This window comes from Impatiens glandulifera, chromosome 9, assembly GCF_907164915.1.
Source record: "Impatiens glandulifera chromosome 9, dImpGla2.1, whole genome shotgun sequence".
Taxonomy (NCBI): Eukaryota; Viridiplantae; Streptophyta; class Magnoliopsida; order Ericales; family Balsaminaceae; genus Impatiens; species Impatiens glandulifera.
In genome coordinates this window covers 36,083,407-36,100,151 of record NC_061870.1, presented here as the reverse complement: position 1 = coordinate 36,100,151, position 16,745 = coordinate 36,083,407, and the positions used below count along the sequence as shown (strand labels likewise).

The 16,745-nt window shown below is 34.0% G+C and overlaps 2 protein-coding genes across 4 annotated transcripts; both read right to left on the bottom strand.

Annotated features, from left to right (window-relative positions):
• Window positions 1-1,929: 1,929 nt before the first annotated feature.
• Window positions 1,930-6,566, bottom strand: LOC124914065 (protein RTF1 homolog). The gene is made up of 3 exons (XM_047454538.1): window positions 6,430-6,566; window positions 4,130-4,705; window positions 1,930-3,525 (listed from the first exon to the last, which is right to left on the bottom strand). Exons 2-3 carry the CDS (start codon window positions 4,697-4,699, stop codon window positions 2,182-2,184), a joined length of 1,914 nt encoding a protein of 637 aa, XP_047310494.1. The 5' UTR covers window positions 4,700-4,705; window positions 6,430-6,566; the 3' UTR covers window positions 1,930-2,181.
• A 1,349-nt stretch (window positions 6,567-7,915) lies between these two features.
• LOC124915030 (wings apart-like protein 1) lies at window positions 7,916-15,513 on the bottom strand. Of its 3 annotated transcripts, none has more exons than XM_047455676.1 (13): window positions 14,959-15,513; window positions 14,514-14,613; window positions 13,290-13,623; window positions 12,227-12,339; window positions 11,787-11,915; window positions 11,613-11,706; window positions 11,363-11,473; window positions 10,294-10,853; window positions 9,652-9,920; window positions 8,761-8,911; window positions 8,408-8,505; window positions 8,238-8,319; window positions 7,916-8,135 (listed from the first exon to the last, which is right to left on the bottom strand). In XM_047455676.1, exons 1-13 carry the CDS (start codon window positions 15,453-15,455, stop codon window positions 8,052-8,054), a joined length of 2,622 nt encoding a protein of 873 aa, XP_047311632.1. In that variant the 5' UTR covers window positions 15,456-15,513; the 3' UTR covers window positions 7,916-8,051. The 3 variants fall into 3 exon arrangements, with proteins under 3 accessions (XP_047311632.1, XP_047311631.1, XP_047311633.1); XM_047455675.1 differs by having other exon boundaries at window positions 10,294-10,856; window positions 14,959-15,512; XM_047455677.1 differs by lacking the exon at window positions 11,363-11,473 and having other exon boundaries at window positions 10,294-10,856.
• Window positions 15,514-16,745: the final 1,232 nt, after the last annotated feature.

Here is a 16,745-nt window from a genome sequence, read left to right as displayed (position 1 = left end):
GTTGAAATGAATATTGGAGAGAAAGGGAAACAGATATTCTTAAATAAGGGGTAAACAAAAAAATCCGCCCTCAAAGTATTGACTGTTTTATAATTTAACCCTTCAAATATGGACCTTGATAATATCTGATATTTTAATTGAGAAGCGATAGAACAAGAGAATTGGGGAGAGAACAACGTGTCACCATATCACTGACTGTAAAAAGAATAAAGGGTGAGGAGAGAAAGAAAATATATTATTTTTTCAACGAATCAAATTATGGCACGTCATTCTCTCAAATTTCTCATTTAAAAGGAAAAAAGTAGCACAAACAAAGTTGACAAAAGCCTAAAACTAAAAGGAACCAACAAAACATAATACCAAACGGCCCTAAAAAAATCTAGCTTTCAAATTTTCAGTTTGCGTCCAAATGCATCAATTTGTATGATTGTCAAGTTTGTAATTGATATGGACGGTTGGAATGATGGATTATTGTTCTTTTGATTTTTAAAAGAATGTTTTTTTATTCTATTATAGGTCACATATTTGACTTTAAATTTGATTTTAAATTTATTTAAAGCTAATATGAAATAAATATATTTTTTTTGTTGTTACTAATTTTAATTAACAAAAAATATTTCAACTAATAATACGTGTTTCTCAAATTAAAATAATCGATCGTCTAATGTTTCAACTAGTATTATTAAGAAGATAGCCGTCATTTTGATGTAAATTATATCTAGTCGGTCGATTGAATCATATTAAAAGTTTTGTATTATGATATCATATTTAATATTTAGTAATCTCAATTATATTATTTATATTTTAATTTTAAGATTATCAAACTTATTTTTCTATTCAACATGAATATTATTTATTGTTTTAAAATGATTTTTAAAATATAACAATAGCACAAAATATGGAGGAGACGAATATGTGTCATTAGAAATAATTTAAAGACATGGTAAAAAAATTATCCGCCAATGGATATATCATTATAAAAGAATTTTGTGCATATTTTCGATACAAATTAATAGTTTTATAACATTTAAATCAAACAAAAATAAACATACAATAATAATTTCAATCAAAAATAAATGTATAAAAAATAATTTCAAACAAAATTATTTATAAAAAAATATATATTTCAAATTTAGTTACAGCATTACTTTATTAATATCTCAAATATAATTTATAAACAAACTCTTCAAAAAATACTTAGAATCTCAAATCCATCTGTAGGTGAGGTTTGTTAAGATCCATAGATTGTTTTAATAAATTATATGAAAATATATACAATCAAATATATCAACCAATTTAATAACAATAATTAAATTTGAACCAAACTATAATTATATAAACATATAGCACTAATTATAATTCAACTATATATAAATCCAATGAGAAGAAGTGGTGGTAGAGAAGGTGAAACTAGTCATATAGCAAAATTTAATAAAAAATATGTATCTATTATCTAACATCAAAATTAATACAAAAATAAAATAAAAATACTAATAAGAAAACATTTTACAAGTAAACAACAAATTAAAATCATATATTTAAATATAAATAATAAAATATATATATATACATATATTAAAACACTATTATTATTTAAAATTTTTGAAAGGGTGAATTGCTTTGGTGGTGAAAAAAAAATACATATGATAAGTTGGTTAAACCAATAGGCCAACCTCAACATTTGGTCGACCAATTTAGCATCTTTCGTATGTTAAATCAGTAAGAACTTTTAACATTTGGTCGACCAATTTAGCATCTTTCGTATGTTAAATCAGTAAGAACTTTTACTTCTACTATATACCCAGACATTTGTTCTTCGAAATCGTAAAAAGAATGACATAGTTTAGTTAAATAAGTAAGAACGTTCTTATTCAACTACCTGTGAGGATGTGAGGCATGTTTTTTTAGCAACTATGAATGATGAAACTATTGGTATCAAATAACAAAACCTTTCATGAAAAAGGATAATTAAAAGACAATTTAATCTCCACCAAACACCAGACCAGACCAGACCAGACCATCCTCAGATCAAGAACCACAGTATATACCACCACCATAAAACAGAGGTCTTAAAATTCTTTAGGTGAACAAGTCCCTAAAACTGCATATATTCTTCTTCCAGGTATTAATTATCACAATCATCCATACAGTTTCAGACATCATATAAGAAAAAACATTACCTCAAAGGAGTCCCATCCGACGCTTGTAATCACTAACAGACAAAGTGAGTGCATGTCTCCTTCCATCATTCTCAGGCACCTTCACACCTATAGTCGCTTCTATCCTCTGTTTCCTAGCCATGAACCCTGCTTGCGCACCTTGAGGCCCGCCAAGCTTCTGGAGTGTAGCCAAAGAGATTGGCAGATCGAAATTATGCAGCATATTGAATTCTGTACCACCTAGTTCAACAGGGGCACTAGTATCCACCAGCTTGCCAGCATCAGCCGCAGCTTCCAAAGCTGCTGCTGTCGTCAAAGCTTCATCTAACGCATCATCTGAATTCTCCTCCTCCCCCTCAACTTCATTGACATCCTTCGAAACGTAGTAATTTTTGGACCTTGTCCATCTCCTTGAGAACGGATCATACCCATCTTCACCGGCTTTCAAGCTGGTATTGACAGGTTTCATTTCAGACGCGTTCTTGAAATTCTCGAACCGATTCTTCTTGTTCATTTCCGCTAGCCTCAGTGCCTTGAAATCTTTCTGCTGAGGTTTTCGCGACGCCTGCAGTTCTTGAAGTCTGGCGTTGATCCTCGCCACCTCCGTGTCGTCGTTCTTGCTTTTCGCAACTTCCAATTCTCTCCTAAGTCTGTCCTTCTCAGCCGCTATGTTCAACGGTCTCCACGTGGCTGCTTTCTTGTCATGCAACATTTGCTTCACTGTGTCGGCATTGTAGACGAAAGTGTTGGTTTTCTGTATGGATTCCTTCTTCTCCGACACATCCTGTTTGCTTGGCATCCTGCCTCCATTTCGTTCAACCTCTCTCACCCATTGGTCAAACTCCTCTCTAACTGGTGGGGAGTCAGAAATCATAGCCATCTGCCACCTGGCAGCAGAACTCTCATTTCCCCAGACTACATTAAGATACTTGTAAGTCATCTTATTCTCCAGCTTGTACTGACGGTCAGGCTCGGATGCGTCAACATTGCGGACCATGCACAGACGGTAGATTGGACCAGTTCTCGATTTTCCAATCCCTACACGAACAAAGCAGCCTATAATCAGTTCGTCAAAGAAAGGCTCCATAAACCATTTTGCTAGCTTTGATCTTCGGATAGTGATCTCCTTTATATCCTCATAAGTTGGCACTTTTGATTCGGATAACATTTTCTCGCCATCACTATCAACCATCCGTCCATCTCCTGTAGAATCGTCGTCTTCACTCCCAGAATCACTGTCACTTTTGCTCAAGTTACTCGGACTAGTGATCCTGTTGGATCTCCACTTGCTTTGTGAATTCTCACCGCTGCCTGAATTTCCCTTGCCTGGCTCCGGCTTCTTAACAACCCCCGAATCCTGCTGCTTCTGAAAGAATTTACATACGTGAAATCGTTATGTTATTCTTTCAAGGCAAATTAACATCTTACTACTTCGGGAAAATCCAATTGATTTGTTAAAACCTTTAGCTATTAAATATTGTAGAACATATGGTTTGCATTTATGTTTTTACTACTAATGTGCCTGAGTCACTATAAATACCAATGATTACATAAATATTAGCTGTTACAATTACAAAGTTGCTATATAAACTCAAGAAGTAGAGACCAGCTAAATTGTCATTTCATTATTACACTTAGAAAAATAGAAATTCATGAAATGGATCTTCTAAGTTAATAGCGGTGAAGAATCTCCGGTGGAAATACTAAACTCTAAAAGATTCATTTCCAATTTTTCGCAATTTTGTTACTACTCATACATGTACATACAAACTTATACATCTATATGAGGATTGGAGTTGACATGACATATACTATGCATTTGTGTTTTTGGAAAAAGTAGGTGTATGCATTTGCTACGGATTTAGGTAATTCTTACAAGCTTATGGTTTCCCCATTCAATCTTACATTGAGATATTATATAGAAACCTGATGAATTCAAATTAGAAAAGAGGCAAAAAGAAAAATTATACCTGTTCTATCCTTGCTCTCAATTGAATCAGTGATGGCTTTTTGGTACCTGCCGATCTGGATGATGAACGCAAGCCAGCAGAAGATGAAATATGAGTACCGCCTTTTCCAAATTGAGGTGTCTTCTCAATTTTCTTTGATTTCATATCTTCCCTCATCTTCTTATTATTGACTTTGTCAGCCCGTTCAGACAATATCATTTCTCGTTCAAGCTCTGACATCTTAGCAAGCCTTTGCCTGTCATGTTCATCCTTGTAATGATCGTTGTCATATATTTCATCTCCACTGTCTGTGTCACGATCATACCGAGCCTCATCATCCCCTTCATCATGACTGCTCTGATCATCATCTCTTTCTGATGGGTCTAGCCTCTTTTTTAGTGGAACTTGAGGCCCAGAAGGCTTCCTGCTTGCATAACCAGAACCATCATCTGAGTCATCATCCTTAGAATCAGTTCCATCATCAGAATATGGGCCATTTCTTTGCCTCCTGGATGCAGGAGAAGGTCGTTTCCTCCCAGAACCACTGGTTCTTCCAGCTGCTTCCAGGAGCAACTTTTCCAAGTCTGCCATGATTCTCTGCACAATTATAGGAAGAAGAAAAAAGACAATAAGCAAGTTACAAAATAAGTCCCAATAAAGTCAATCTATGAGCTTTAGACAGGATGAGTACATTTTAAACACAATCAGAAGGCGAAGAGAACTCTTAAGCCTCCTATTAGCAGTTTAAGCTAACCTAGTAACCCAAATTAAGGTTCTCTCAGAGATCAGCATAAATGTTCTATTTTCAATTCAACAAGAGCAGGAAATAATTATTACGCATATTGACCTCAAAATAGTATCTGGAAATTAAGTCTGCATTTCCTATTCCATTGTATTTTATTTAAGTTTTGTCTTTATTTGATTCCTTTTGGACTAATAAGATGTCAGATGTGGTTTGTACACCCTCATTTTATCTAAGGACCTCTTCATATTTATTATATCACTTAATAAAACAGGAACGTAACTCCTATCAAGTCAACCACGTTTACATTTTACTCTCATTCAAGCTGAAACCCTAAACCCTTTACCTATTCAGCAGCTCAGCCAGTATATGCATGAACCTAACACATTGCATTGGCAAGCTGCATCGAGGGTCGTGACATATCTAAAGGGCATTCCCTCAATAGCACTCTTCTTTCCTTATACTAAAATCAAAATTATTGATTCTTTTTCGGATGCAGACTATACTTCATACTCGGACAATCGAATACTGTTAACCGTATTATGAATAAGACTTGGAACATCGATGATATCATGGAGGACCAAAAACATAGTACAATTAGGTCAAGTGCAGAAGTTTCAGATTAGGGGTGAGGGAATGGACTATTCCAGTCCACAATATTACAGATTGATTATAATTCGGTCTATTGAAACCTATTCTATTAAAATCAATCCATATTTTTTACAAGATTGGATTAAAGCACTTTTTTATAACTTTACTTGAATTTTGAAGACAATTAGTTATAGAATTTATGGTAATCTAGGAAAAAGTTACCACCTATAGATACCCAACACAGTCATATTTTACCAATTGCTTCTTAAAAATTCAGAAACAGTGTTTGGTGGTTAAAGGAAAACCAATAGAATCACATGAAAATGACAAGCATTTGAGGTCTGAAAATGCAATAATACTACCAACAGCTTAACTCCCTTAGTTTAGAAATCGAACCCACTAGTGACTTTATCGTTGCATCATTTAGTCTCTTGACTTTTCTATTATAAGATCAGGAAGTTTGTTTTTGAAACCGTCACAAACCTCAATCTCTTATCAATTTAGTTCTTAATATTAGTCAGAGCACCTATAATATAAACAATTTGTTTTTTTCTTCCTAGCAATTAGCATGCACATTATTTACATTTAACATAATTCATAAACTAACATAACAGTTCATACAGAACAAAAGATTCAGAAATCAATCTGAAAAACAATAGATTTCCAAAACCAATATTTTCTATTAAGATCAAAATGGCACACGAAAACTCGCAACTAAGAGATGGGGCAGAAGATTAGGTTTAGAAGACTGTTGGAGAAGAAAGAAGTGAAGAATTGAAGAAGAATCAAAGAAGGGGAGGTAACGCTTCAAGAAGCAACTACAGACATCACCTCAAAAACAGGTCATAAAGTAAATCAAACTATTATATTTACTTGTATCCTATTTCAATTGCCTAAAAACTTGGATAAATCTGTCAGCAATTATGAACGGTAGGGTTTAGAACATAAGAGAATCCGAAGAGCATAGACGGAACAGAGAGAATCTTACCAGGCCGGGTGATTCGGTGTTACTGCTTTTCTGATGTTAGATTATCAATACTACGAACAAATCTTAAGATCTTTTTACGCCCTCAGCGACAATATAGCAAAACTATAGTAAAGAGAAGAAACAATCCAAGGAGCGCAATTCCTCTATTTATTATTGTGAACCGGCTTGGGGAAATACTATATGGTCTTTGTAATTAAATTTCTAACATATTATTAAATCTTTTACATTTTAATATATATATATATATACAATAATATGTTTCATATTATCATAATAGGATATTATATATAATATATATATTTTAGGGTGGGGTGAGTCGCTATTTTGACTCGTGCCGAAATAAAAAATGACGCAGTTCGTGGTCTCATGTTATGTCGTTGATATTGATATCGTGGTGACATTGTATATTTGTATTACTACAAACACAAATCAACTTCCTAAATTGTCATTTATGATTAGATGAACCCAAAACTTGTTTTCAATATATTTACTTAAAATAGTGGTCAAAGGTGTAATTATCAAAACCATTTAAACATTTTTTTAAACAAAACTAAAACTTAAAATAAAATTATTAATTACTAGTTTAATTTGAAAATATTTCTTTTTAATTAAGTTATTAACAAATGAAAAAAATTATATTAAATATTTTTTTAATACTAATGTAATTATTAAATTTGTATTATAAATCTTATTTAATAAAATGTGTCTAATATCATAAATCAAAATAAAGTTCACAATCAAGTAACTAGTAAATCACACTTTCATGGGATTGATTCACTAACAATTTACACAAGTAAAGAGTAAACGAATGAAAACATAATTTCAAAAATAAAATTAGAACTTGTAAATTCATTAATATTAAATAAATACCAATTAAGCTAATAAAAAATAAAAGTCGAAAAACCTAACTTACTAATGCAAAAGTATTGCAACAACTCGTAAAGGAAAGTATCGATGAAAAATATGTAAGAAATTAATTTAAATATACAATACGACACAAATCAGATACAACGATATAACACTCTAATTTATTTGTACAGTTAACAAAAATTGACTCTCACGAGTTCTAGTCACGTTTATATACGACAATGTGTTTAACCAATAATAAGTCCAACATATATATAACACAATAAGTGTGCTAAATAGCCCAGAACTATATTATGCTACAATCAATCATTTTTAAGTAATAATTAATTTATTTTATTTTTACTTTGATCTTTTTGAGTTGTTATATATAAATTCACTTTATTCGTATGAAATTTTATAAAATTGAAATAATTTATAAACTTTTAAAATATTAAGATTATAAATTTATGGTAAGAGTTTAACTAGTATATAAAATTTAAAATAATAAAATTTTAAGAATTACGTTCAAATCTTACTTTTTTTTTAGTATAATCTTAAGATTATAAATTTAAAATCGTAAAAGTTTAACTAGTGTATCTAAGATTTAATGTCGTAAAATCGTATCAGTTAGATTGAAATTTTAACTGTTTGTCAATAGTATACTTGCTTTGGACGATTTCCATGTTGCCATCCAAGAGTTTAAATTCAACAACAATATCGAAACTAAACACATGTCTCTTTGTCTCTGTACAAGATCCAAATATAACATCTTGATTTCAAGCTATCCTACATGATTCTATTACTTCAAGCACGGTTTTGTGCGTCTCCGGTGAGATCATGTTCAAGCTCATATGAAATTCCTGTAAAAGGCAAATTTGTAATTAATGCATAATTCTATTATATTACTTCCCAGGACACTTCAAATTGAGATTAATGTTTTCAATGTTCTTTTCTATACATACCACAAATCTTTCTAGTACAGGTACAAGGACATTGAGCTTGCAGCTTGGGAGGCACTGGGCAATTGAGTTGCGGGTGGCCTTACTGTCAGAACACGAAAAAAAAAATTGTGAGGAAAACATATAAAGGTCCCATCTGCTTATTATGCAAAAGCTGCTGTAATTTCACAAACTTCTCCATTGAAAGGAATGCAAGAAGAAGAGCAGCATAAGCTTCAACAATCATCTTCTCAGCTTCTTTGGCTCCTTTCAATACAGCCTCCTCATCGTCCTGTAATTACAAAAGACGACTACTTAATTTACGATCAGGTTTATGTGCAATCAAATTTTCTGGTATTAGAGTTTTCTCATCTATTTACGCAACAAACAATACATGTGCAATACTAACATAAATGAAAGACACTCTTTCTAAAGAGAAAAAAAAATTGTTCATGATCATCCTAACTTCCATAATGGCATCAAAATATGAATTTCAATAATTTCCAGCATTTCTTCAAACGTCTGCCATACACTCTACAATACTTACCAACTCAAGTGTCTTCCCTTCTTCGCCTGCATCGCCTTCCCTTTGATATGCCAAGAAGATTGAGCATAGTAGAGGAATCACATTGACATGTCTCTCCATTTTTCCTTCTTTCTTCATAATCAATGGAACACTAGTTTCCACAAGCTTCAATCTGTGGTTATTAGTGAGAAGCATGGTAATATTAACTAAAATGGTCAACAAAGAACAAAAAAGAATTTTGGTTATATATTATTATATTTGTCTAGATGGCATGCTTGTCAGACACACAAAAACTCTCTCCCTCTCAGCCCAAGCCGTTAAGTGAAGTAATCAATGGAGACACCATCAGGATAATTAAGAGTATGTTCAAATGCATTCTGTGAAGTACCTTGAGTAGTATATAAGGGGTAACTAGGGATAGGTTATGTTATATTGAAATTTGTAACCACATTGGCAAACCCTATATTGTCACCTTTATTCATATTCTCTTCCCACCTTAACTCTATCTTTTTTCCCATCCCTGTATATCTGTTGTCTCATCTCCATTGGTTATTGTTGTAACTGATTTCTAACCATTACACAATGCAAAATCATATTTTGCAGGCATGAATTGTTTGAACAAGAGTTATCCCTAAAGAACACGTTTCAACATATAAAAGGTATTCCCTTTCTGAAAATCATTACTTCATTCGACTTGAATTCTGAAGATGGTGCTGCAACTTTTGTAAAAATCAAATCAAATCATAAAACTACAAAATAGTAGGATAACACCAAACATTTCTAACGGAATTGCATTTTAGAAATATGTACAGATTCTGATGAGCAGGGTAGAACATCATTTCAAAGCCAAATACAGTGCAATGAAATAAGACAACAAAAATTATATACAAAAAATAAAACAAAATATGCTACCTGTTGTGATTATCTTTCTCAACCAGATTAACAAGCAATCCAAGAATAGCCACAAGTAGATCTAACTCCTGGTCAGAAAGATTTGTTTCCTTCTGATGGTTTTCACACTCGGACTTCCAGACATTAGTTTTTATCCCAGAGAGTGAAGGCATGGAAGTTGTGAATGATGGGAAGTGGACAGCAATTAAAGATGATAGAGTCTCTAGTCCTCCACAGGAGGCAATTTGGTCACATCCCTTAGGGTTATCATTCGTCAAGTTCATCAAGACCTGCCAATGAAACAATAGTGTGGCCTTTTAACAACTCTATGATCAATTAATTTCAGCTAGAGAAATACCCTTTATTAAATAAACAAAACACTGCTTCAAGAATTTTGCCACTAGATTTGGAACTTAGTGAAATGCAATAGTAATTCATACCAAAAGAAATAAATAAACTTTTTTGAAGTCAAGCACAAAAAAAATGTTGCGGTAGAGAGTCCAAGAAACTGTGTTGCAACAAGAGCAAGCCCTTTAGCACTACTGAATACATTCTTCCCAACGTATCACAATTACACCTACGCCAAATAGGCAAATACTAATATACACCTAGTTATGTGCATTCTTCTTAATTAGAAGTATGTTCAAATGCTCTGTGAAGTACCTTGACAGCTGTAAGCATGCAGTCATACAGAAGGTTTCGCGTATCCTCGTCAAGAGCTGTGGAGGAAGAGGCATCAAACTGATGATTTTCCTCGTTGCTAGACTTCACTAAACTCAAAACTTGTTCAGATTGACACTCAATTCCATTTGTCCAATTTAACTCCTTATTGTGTTGGATTCTGAGAGGCATATTAACCCCAGAAAGTAACTCCCATTTTGAGGGTTTAAATTCCTTCTCATGAAAAGCAAAGGGATCCTGACTATTCTCTTGACTCTCAGAATCGGAAATTTCAATAATAGTGCATCCTTTTCCAATATTATGAAAAGATCTCGGAACAATTGAGCTTGTCCCGCTGCACAAGCTGGAATTAGAGGAATTAGCTTGTAACAACTTAGATTCAGCCACATATGTCCCAGTCATACCAGAAGCTGTCTTAGAATCTTCTGATTTACCAGAGGTCAACCATTGATAGTCTTGTGATGTACTTAGACTCTTCTGAGAAGAATGTTCAGTGCTTGATGAACTATTAGAAGAACTAATGGTTATAATCTCATTGTTTTCTGCTGTAAAGTTGGAGGAGCCCAAAAAATTAAAGTGAGAATCATTCTTGTCAAGAGAAAAGAAGAAACTCTAAAATTTTAATATTCATGATAGCAAGTTAGATGTGCAGACAGAAGAAATCATAAAAAAAAGTCTCCACAAAGGCAAATCGTCATCAAGGACTAAAATTCAAGAAAATACAACATTGCAACCTAAAATGACAGACATAGTGATGGATTACAACAAATTTCCGATAAATGCAGTAACAAGACATAAAAATCTACTATTTCTCAAAAAAAATGCTAGTTTTGAAGTCTTCTATGAGAGGAGCATAACTTGTGACATGTATTTGCATTAAGAATACAACACCGCGAAACATATATCTTGTTGTTATCCTTTCCAAACGATTAGATAGTTTTTGGAATGACTAGGTTTTCTTTTATCTCGGAAGGGGTATTGATATTAAATGATTTCTTTCTAACATTTCATTTGATCAGGGAAGGGATATATATAGTTAAGTAAATTTTACCTTTGTGGTTTCCCTTAGAATGACTCCGAGTATCTTTCTCAATCCTAATAGAAAGGTCATGGAACATTTTATCATCTATTTCGTCAAAGGAACTTCTCAATAACAAAAGACCTAAATCTCAGCCATAAAAAAAAAAAAAAAAGCAAATTCATTACACAGATCGAGAAACTGAGGTGCAGAGTGGTGAAAAGAGAAAAAAACATAGCCAACATAAATTTACGAGTCAATAATCTCTAGTATATCTGCATACCTGATAGAATCTTAATGATACTTATGATAAGTTCCACAAAAGATTCAGGGATGCCCTCATGGACAAAGCTTCCTCTAAGACCAAGTAAATGATTCTGTCAAGGAAATAGTACCATGGATGAAATGAGGAACAATCTAATACCAAAGTGTACCATTTTGGTTGTTTGATATTCACCTGATTATTCTCACTAAGAAATGTTGCGTTTTCATTGATTCTCAGACATTTTAGAAGCAGCGCTAGGCTTTCCAGATCCAAACTTCCTTTTAAATGTTGATTCTGAATGGAGACTTGATTTAACCACCTCTGTAAAATCACCAAGAAAGGTTCAACAAAATTTTGTCAAACCAGTGCACAAAATCAGTCTGTTCATTATATGCTGCAATCAGTACACTGTAAATGAACAATAAACATCACATTCTTGCGCATTAGCTTCTTTAACTTCTTTTCTTATTCTGTGTGTCAAGGATTATGTTCATTCAATTGAAAATTAACCTCTACTTCTTCAGTTAGACTAAATTTTCTTCACCTACATTTTCCTTGGGCTATTCCCAAATTGGAAAAACAACCTATAAATAGTTTTTGGAAGAAATAAGAACTGAGATAGAGAGAAACACCTTTAAAGGAGAATGGCAATTCCGGATGACATCAAAGACCGCATCAAGTCCTCCCAACTCTCGGAATCTTTCCTTGAACTTTCCTCCAGTCTTTCGAACGGCACCAGTGGTGTCTGTATCAAGTCAAATCAGTAGTACAGTTAAGCACCGGAAAGTAAAATTGACGTCAAGAACTTAGTAGAAGAAATTCCGCATTGATAATTGAGCATTGGAAAGAGTATCTTTGTCTCCTCACGCTAATCCATACCCTATTCCACCAATACCGAATTCGTCCAATTAAAATGGTTAAGAGAAACTTGTAAGTAATGTATTGATATTTCCATGAGCAAAAGTAGTAATAGTAATTTCAAATAATTGTTTAACTAGACCAAAGAGGGATAAAGTGTTACACTCTCTTAGATTAGGTTAGGGTTTGTAATAAAGAAGAGTAGATTCAAAGAAGAAGATGAGATATGAACGACCTAAGCCTTTAGATGAGAAAGCATGGAGACCATACATGACTGAGAAGAGTGTAAACTCAATGCATATTCATTCATCCCCTTTATTCTTCAGTTGGCCACCTTATTTATAACCATAGGGTGCTACCTATTGTAATAACTAACAACCCTTACAACTTGGGGGTAATATATAATAAACCTAAGGGCCTATTTACTGCTTAGAGATCTTAACTCTATTAATATGTTGCATAAAGTTGCTGAAATAGAAGAACCATTATACACATTAATAAAAATTAATGTCATAGAAGCACCCACTTAAGCAATGAGTTTCAAATAAAAGGAGGAGCATGTAAGGAATATCAGCCAAAAGAAATGCTTACACTAAAGCATTCTAATAATCATAAATTTTAGGGTGATTCATGTGAGCTATACTTTGACATGAAATGAAGCGCATGCTATTGAAAGCTGGACATAGTTTAGTTGGTGTAAAATCCAGACCAAATTACATCTTAAACATATACCAAAATGCTGATGACGAATCTTCAAGCTAGCAACCAGTACTTCAAACAATGGCAACAAAACAACATGTAGACAAACAGTAGCATGGCACGAGAATTAGTGACAACCTTGAAGGGAAATAGTTGTTAAGCATGCCTTTTCAATTGTGAACAAAGCCATCCATTTGGGACTCAGCTCCGGCTTTCTGGTTGTGTCATTGCTGCCAGACTTCATTTCCTTACAACTAACAAGAAGCTCCTGAACTTTGAGTGTAATTGCACTAGTTGTGGAATCCAGTTCTTTGCCAGAATTTTGTAAAACTTCAATGTTCTTCCGAAGTGCTAGAAGCTTCCAGCCAATATTTGGTGCCGTCTTGTTACAAGAAGCATAGGCAACTGGTTTCAACAACTTCATCAGAAATTGGATGCTACTTGCTGAATCCAATAACTGATCATCTTGACACTACCATGGATATGAAAGAAAATTATATTAACCAAGTATTTGAGTAATTTATCTCATTTACAAGCATTCATAAGTATAGAAAACAAATTAGTACATGTTTGCAATGGCAAACAATTGATAATTTTATGTGCCTGAGCATTTTTTTTCTTGAGCATTGTATTTAGCTCTGGCTTGGTAATTCTGGGAGGAACAAGGAACATCTTCAATTAGAAAAACCGACGTTATGAAATTCAATATCTATATACTTTTCAAAAAAATAAATAATGGCGATTGTTCAGAATTACGGTAAGGGTGATAAAACTGTTGTTAGCTCCCATAAATCATCTTAACACATATATTCTTTCACCATTTAGATCAGTAATTCCTCTTCTTAGCCAATAAAAAAAAGCAATTCTAATGAAGACTAACAAATATTCTAGAGAGAAATATCAAATTAAAATTTTGGCTCCACAGACAGAAAGTCGACCAAGTATTCACAGTCCATAAATTTTAAAAAAATTCAAAAAAGTGAACTGTAATGTTATCATGCTCATAGCATATAAAATGAATGTTAGTTTCAACACCATGAATTCATAGACATCATTGGAAGAGAGCTATTATCTGTTCAAGAATGAAAGATATAATGTTACTAAAAACCGAGTCTTCTTTAAATTGTTGCTACTTGTCATTATGCAGAGTACCATAGTCTGTGAACTAAATAAAATACTAAATCCTCTTCTCCTTTTTCATCATCAGACAGTATCATGTCATAAGATCAGTCACTTCTGCGTTTAGCCACATTATGAGAAATATTTCCATGCTAATTATTAGATATGCACCGTATGCTAAAGGAACTACTACTTAAACACATCCTTTCACAAGGAGCAAGGAACAAAAAGGTTAAAACTTACATCACTTGTAAAAATATAGAAGAGTGCAGCAGCTGCCAGATTGCTTGGTGAATCATCAAAGTTGAGCACAAAAACAGCATCGATGATTGTTTTGGCCAACCTGCAAAGAAACCACGGCTAAGAACAAGAACAATAAGAGCAAAAAATAATTTTGCTGACAACCAAACCTAAATTCACATTATCATATATTTGTTTGTAGAACTTTTAACACAAAACAAGCATCAAACACATCACTGTAACTGCATGTTGTCCTCATTTGAAAATGCATACATATTCAGGCATTCCATCCAGAACTGACTTTGTCAATTATTTTGCAAATTAGACAAAGGCAAATGAAATATGGTGAATCAAGATTCTACACCAAACCAAATATGTCACAAATCAGTAACATAACCTGCAAGCGAAATTTCAATAATCATTCATGAGAATGCTAAGTATATAATACCCATGAGTTCTTAGAAGTCGTCGCTGCTGTTGTGAGCCACAAATCGATAACAACGACAGCAAACTCGCCCGCCTGATGCGAACTGGTTGGCCCTTCCTTAATCCGTCCAGTGCAAAATTAACCTCATCCACATGTTCCATCATTTCCCCAAATTCCTGTGTCTCCATCAATGTTGTCGTGCTAACATCTACCTGACCGCATGTAGAATTTGAACCCATAAATTTCAACTTTTTAGACCCCAATTTCTTCTCATCTTCCTTCCCAGTCATTCCCTTCTTCAATTTCCTAGAAACAACAGTCCCGTCATCCAAATTCTCCCTGACCCAGTTACCACCTGAGGGAAAAATTGTCAGATGAGGGCCTCTACTGGACCAATTAGAAGTATCTTGAGACTGGGGAGACAAAGAGTGTTCAAATTCGTCAGATACTTCATGGCAGTCGGAGTAAACACCTTTCTCTATACCTCGATTCCGACGGCCGTAAGTTTGAACAATCATCTTTAATATAATTTAAATCACTCATAAGTTGAATCAGAAGCACTATGAAACTTTAAACAGTATGGTGTCTGAATTAAAAGTTTTGAAATCTTGAGAGAATTTGAATAACCCACGAAATTTCAAATCTCAACTGTATTACTATTATATTATTATATTTTTTTTAAATGTATTTATATTAAAAATTGAAAAAAAAACCGTAAACACAATAAACGTGGGAAACCGTGATGTTCGACAAGGTCGAAGAACGGAATGATAGAATGATTGTTTTTCTCATTGTGACCGAAAAAGATTCTACCAAGCTTAGCTAATAACAATGCAGGTTGGAGTGAAGATAGTTAAGGAGGCAAAGTACAGAACTTTGAAAACACACTTTGAGGCGATTTGCATGAAGTCGGAGAATCAATGAATGATTTCGTCATGAAATTGATATTCATCGTGACTAGTATCCGTTAATTGGGAGAGAAGGTGGAAGAGATTTCCGTCGTCAAGAATTTCCTTAGAGCCTACCACAAACATACATGCACATTGTTAACGTGACTTGAGAAATTTGATGACCTCAAAAATATGACCGTCGAGGAGATCGTTGGTCGTCTCAAAGTCCATGAGAAGAGACTTCGCGGCTACAGAGACCAAAAGAATGAGCATCAATTGCTTACGAATGATGAATGGATGTCACGAAAGAAAAACGGAGAAGCTGGTTTTTCTTCTAGATCGTCGAGTCGCAGCGGCAACAGTGAAGACAATCGAGGTCGTGGCAAAGGGGAGGTCGAGGTCAAGGTCGTGGAGAAAACTCACATCAACAAGAAGACACCAAGCCCCGCAAAAACAAGAGCATAACACTTCATTGTGCTCTTGTCTTTGCGGGGCTTGGTGTCTTTTTGTCGAGGTGAACTTTCTCCACGACCTCGACCTTGCCCTTTGCCACGACCTCAATTATCTTCATCGTTGTCGCTACGACTCAACGATCCAGAAGAAAATTTGTTTTCTCCGTGTTTCTTCATTCGTGACATTCATTCATCATGCGTGAGCAATAAGTGTTTATCATCTTGGTCTCCATATCTACGAAGTCTCTACTCGTGGACTTTGAGACGACCGATGATCTCCTCGATGATCATATTCTTGAGGTCACTAAATTGCTCGATCGCAGGACGATTTGCATGTATGTTTGTGGTACGGTTTTAAGGAATTTTTTAACGACGAAGATCTCCTCCACCTTCTCTCTCAACGAGCAGATACCAGTCACGATGGATGTCAATTTCATGGCGAAATCATCTATTGATTACCCGTACT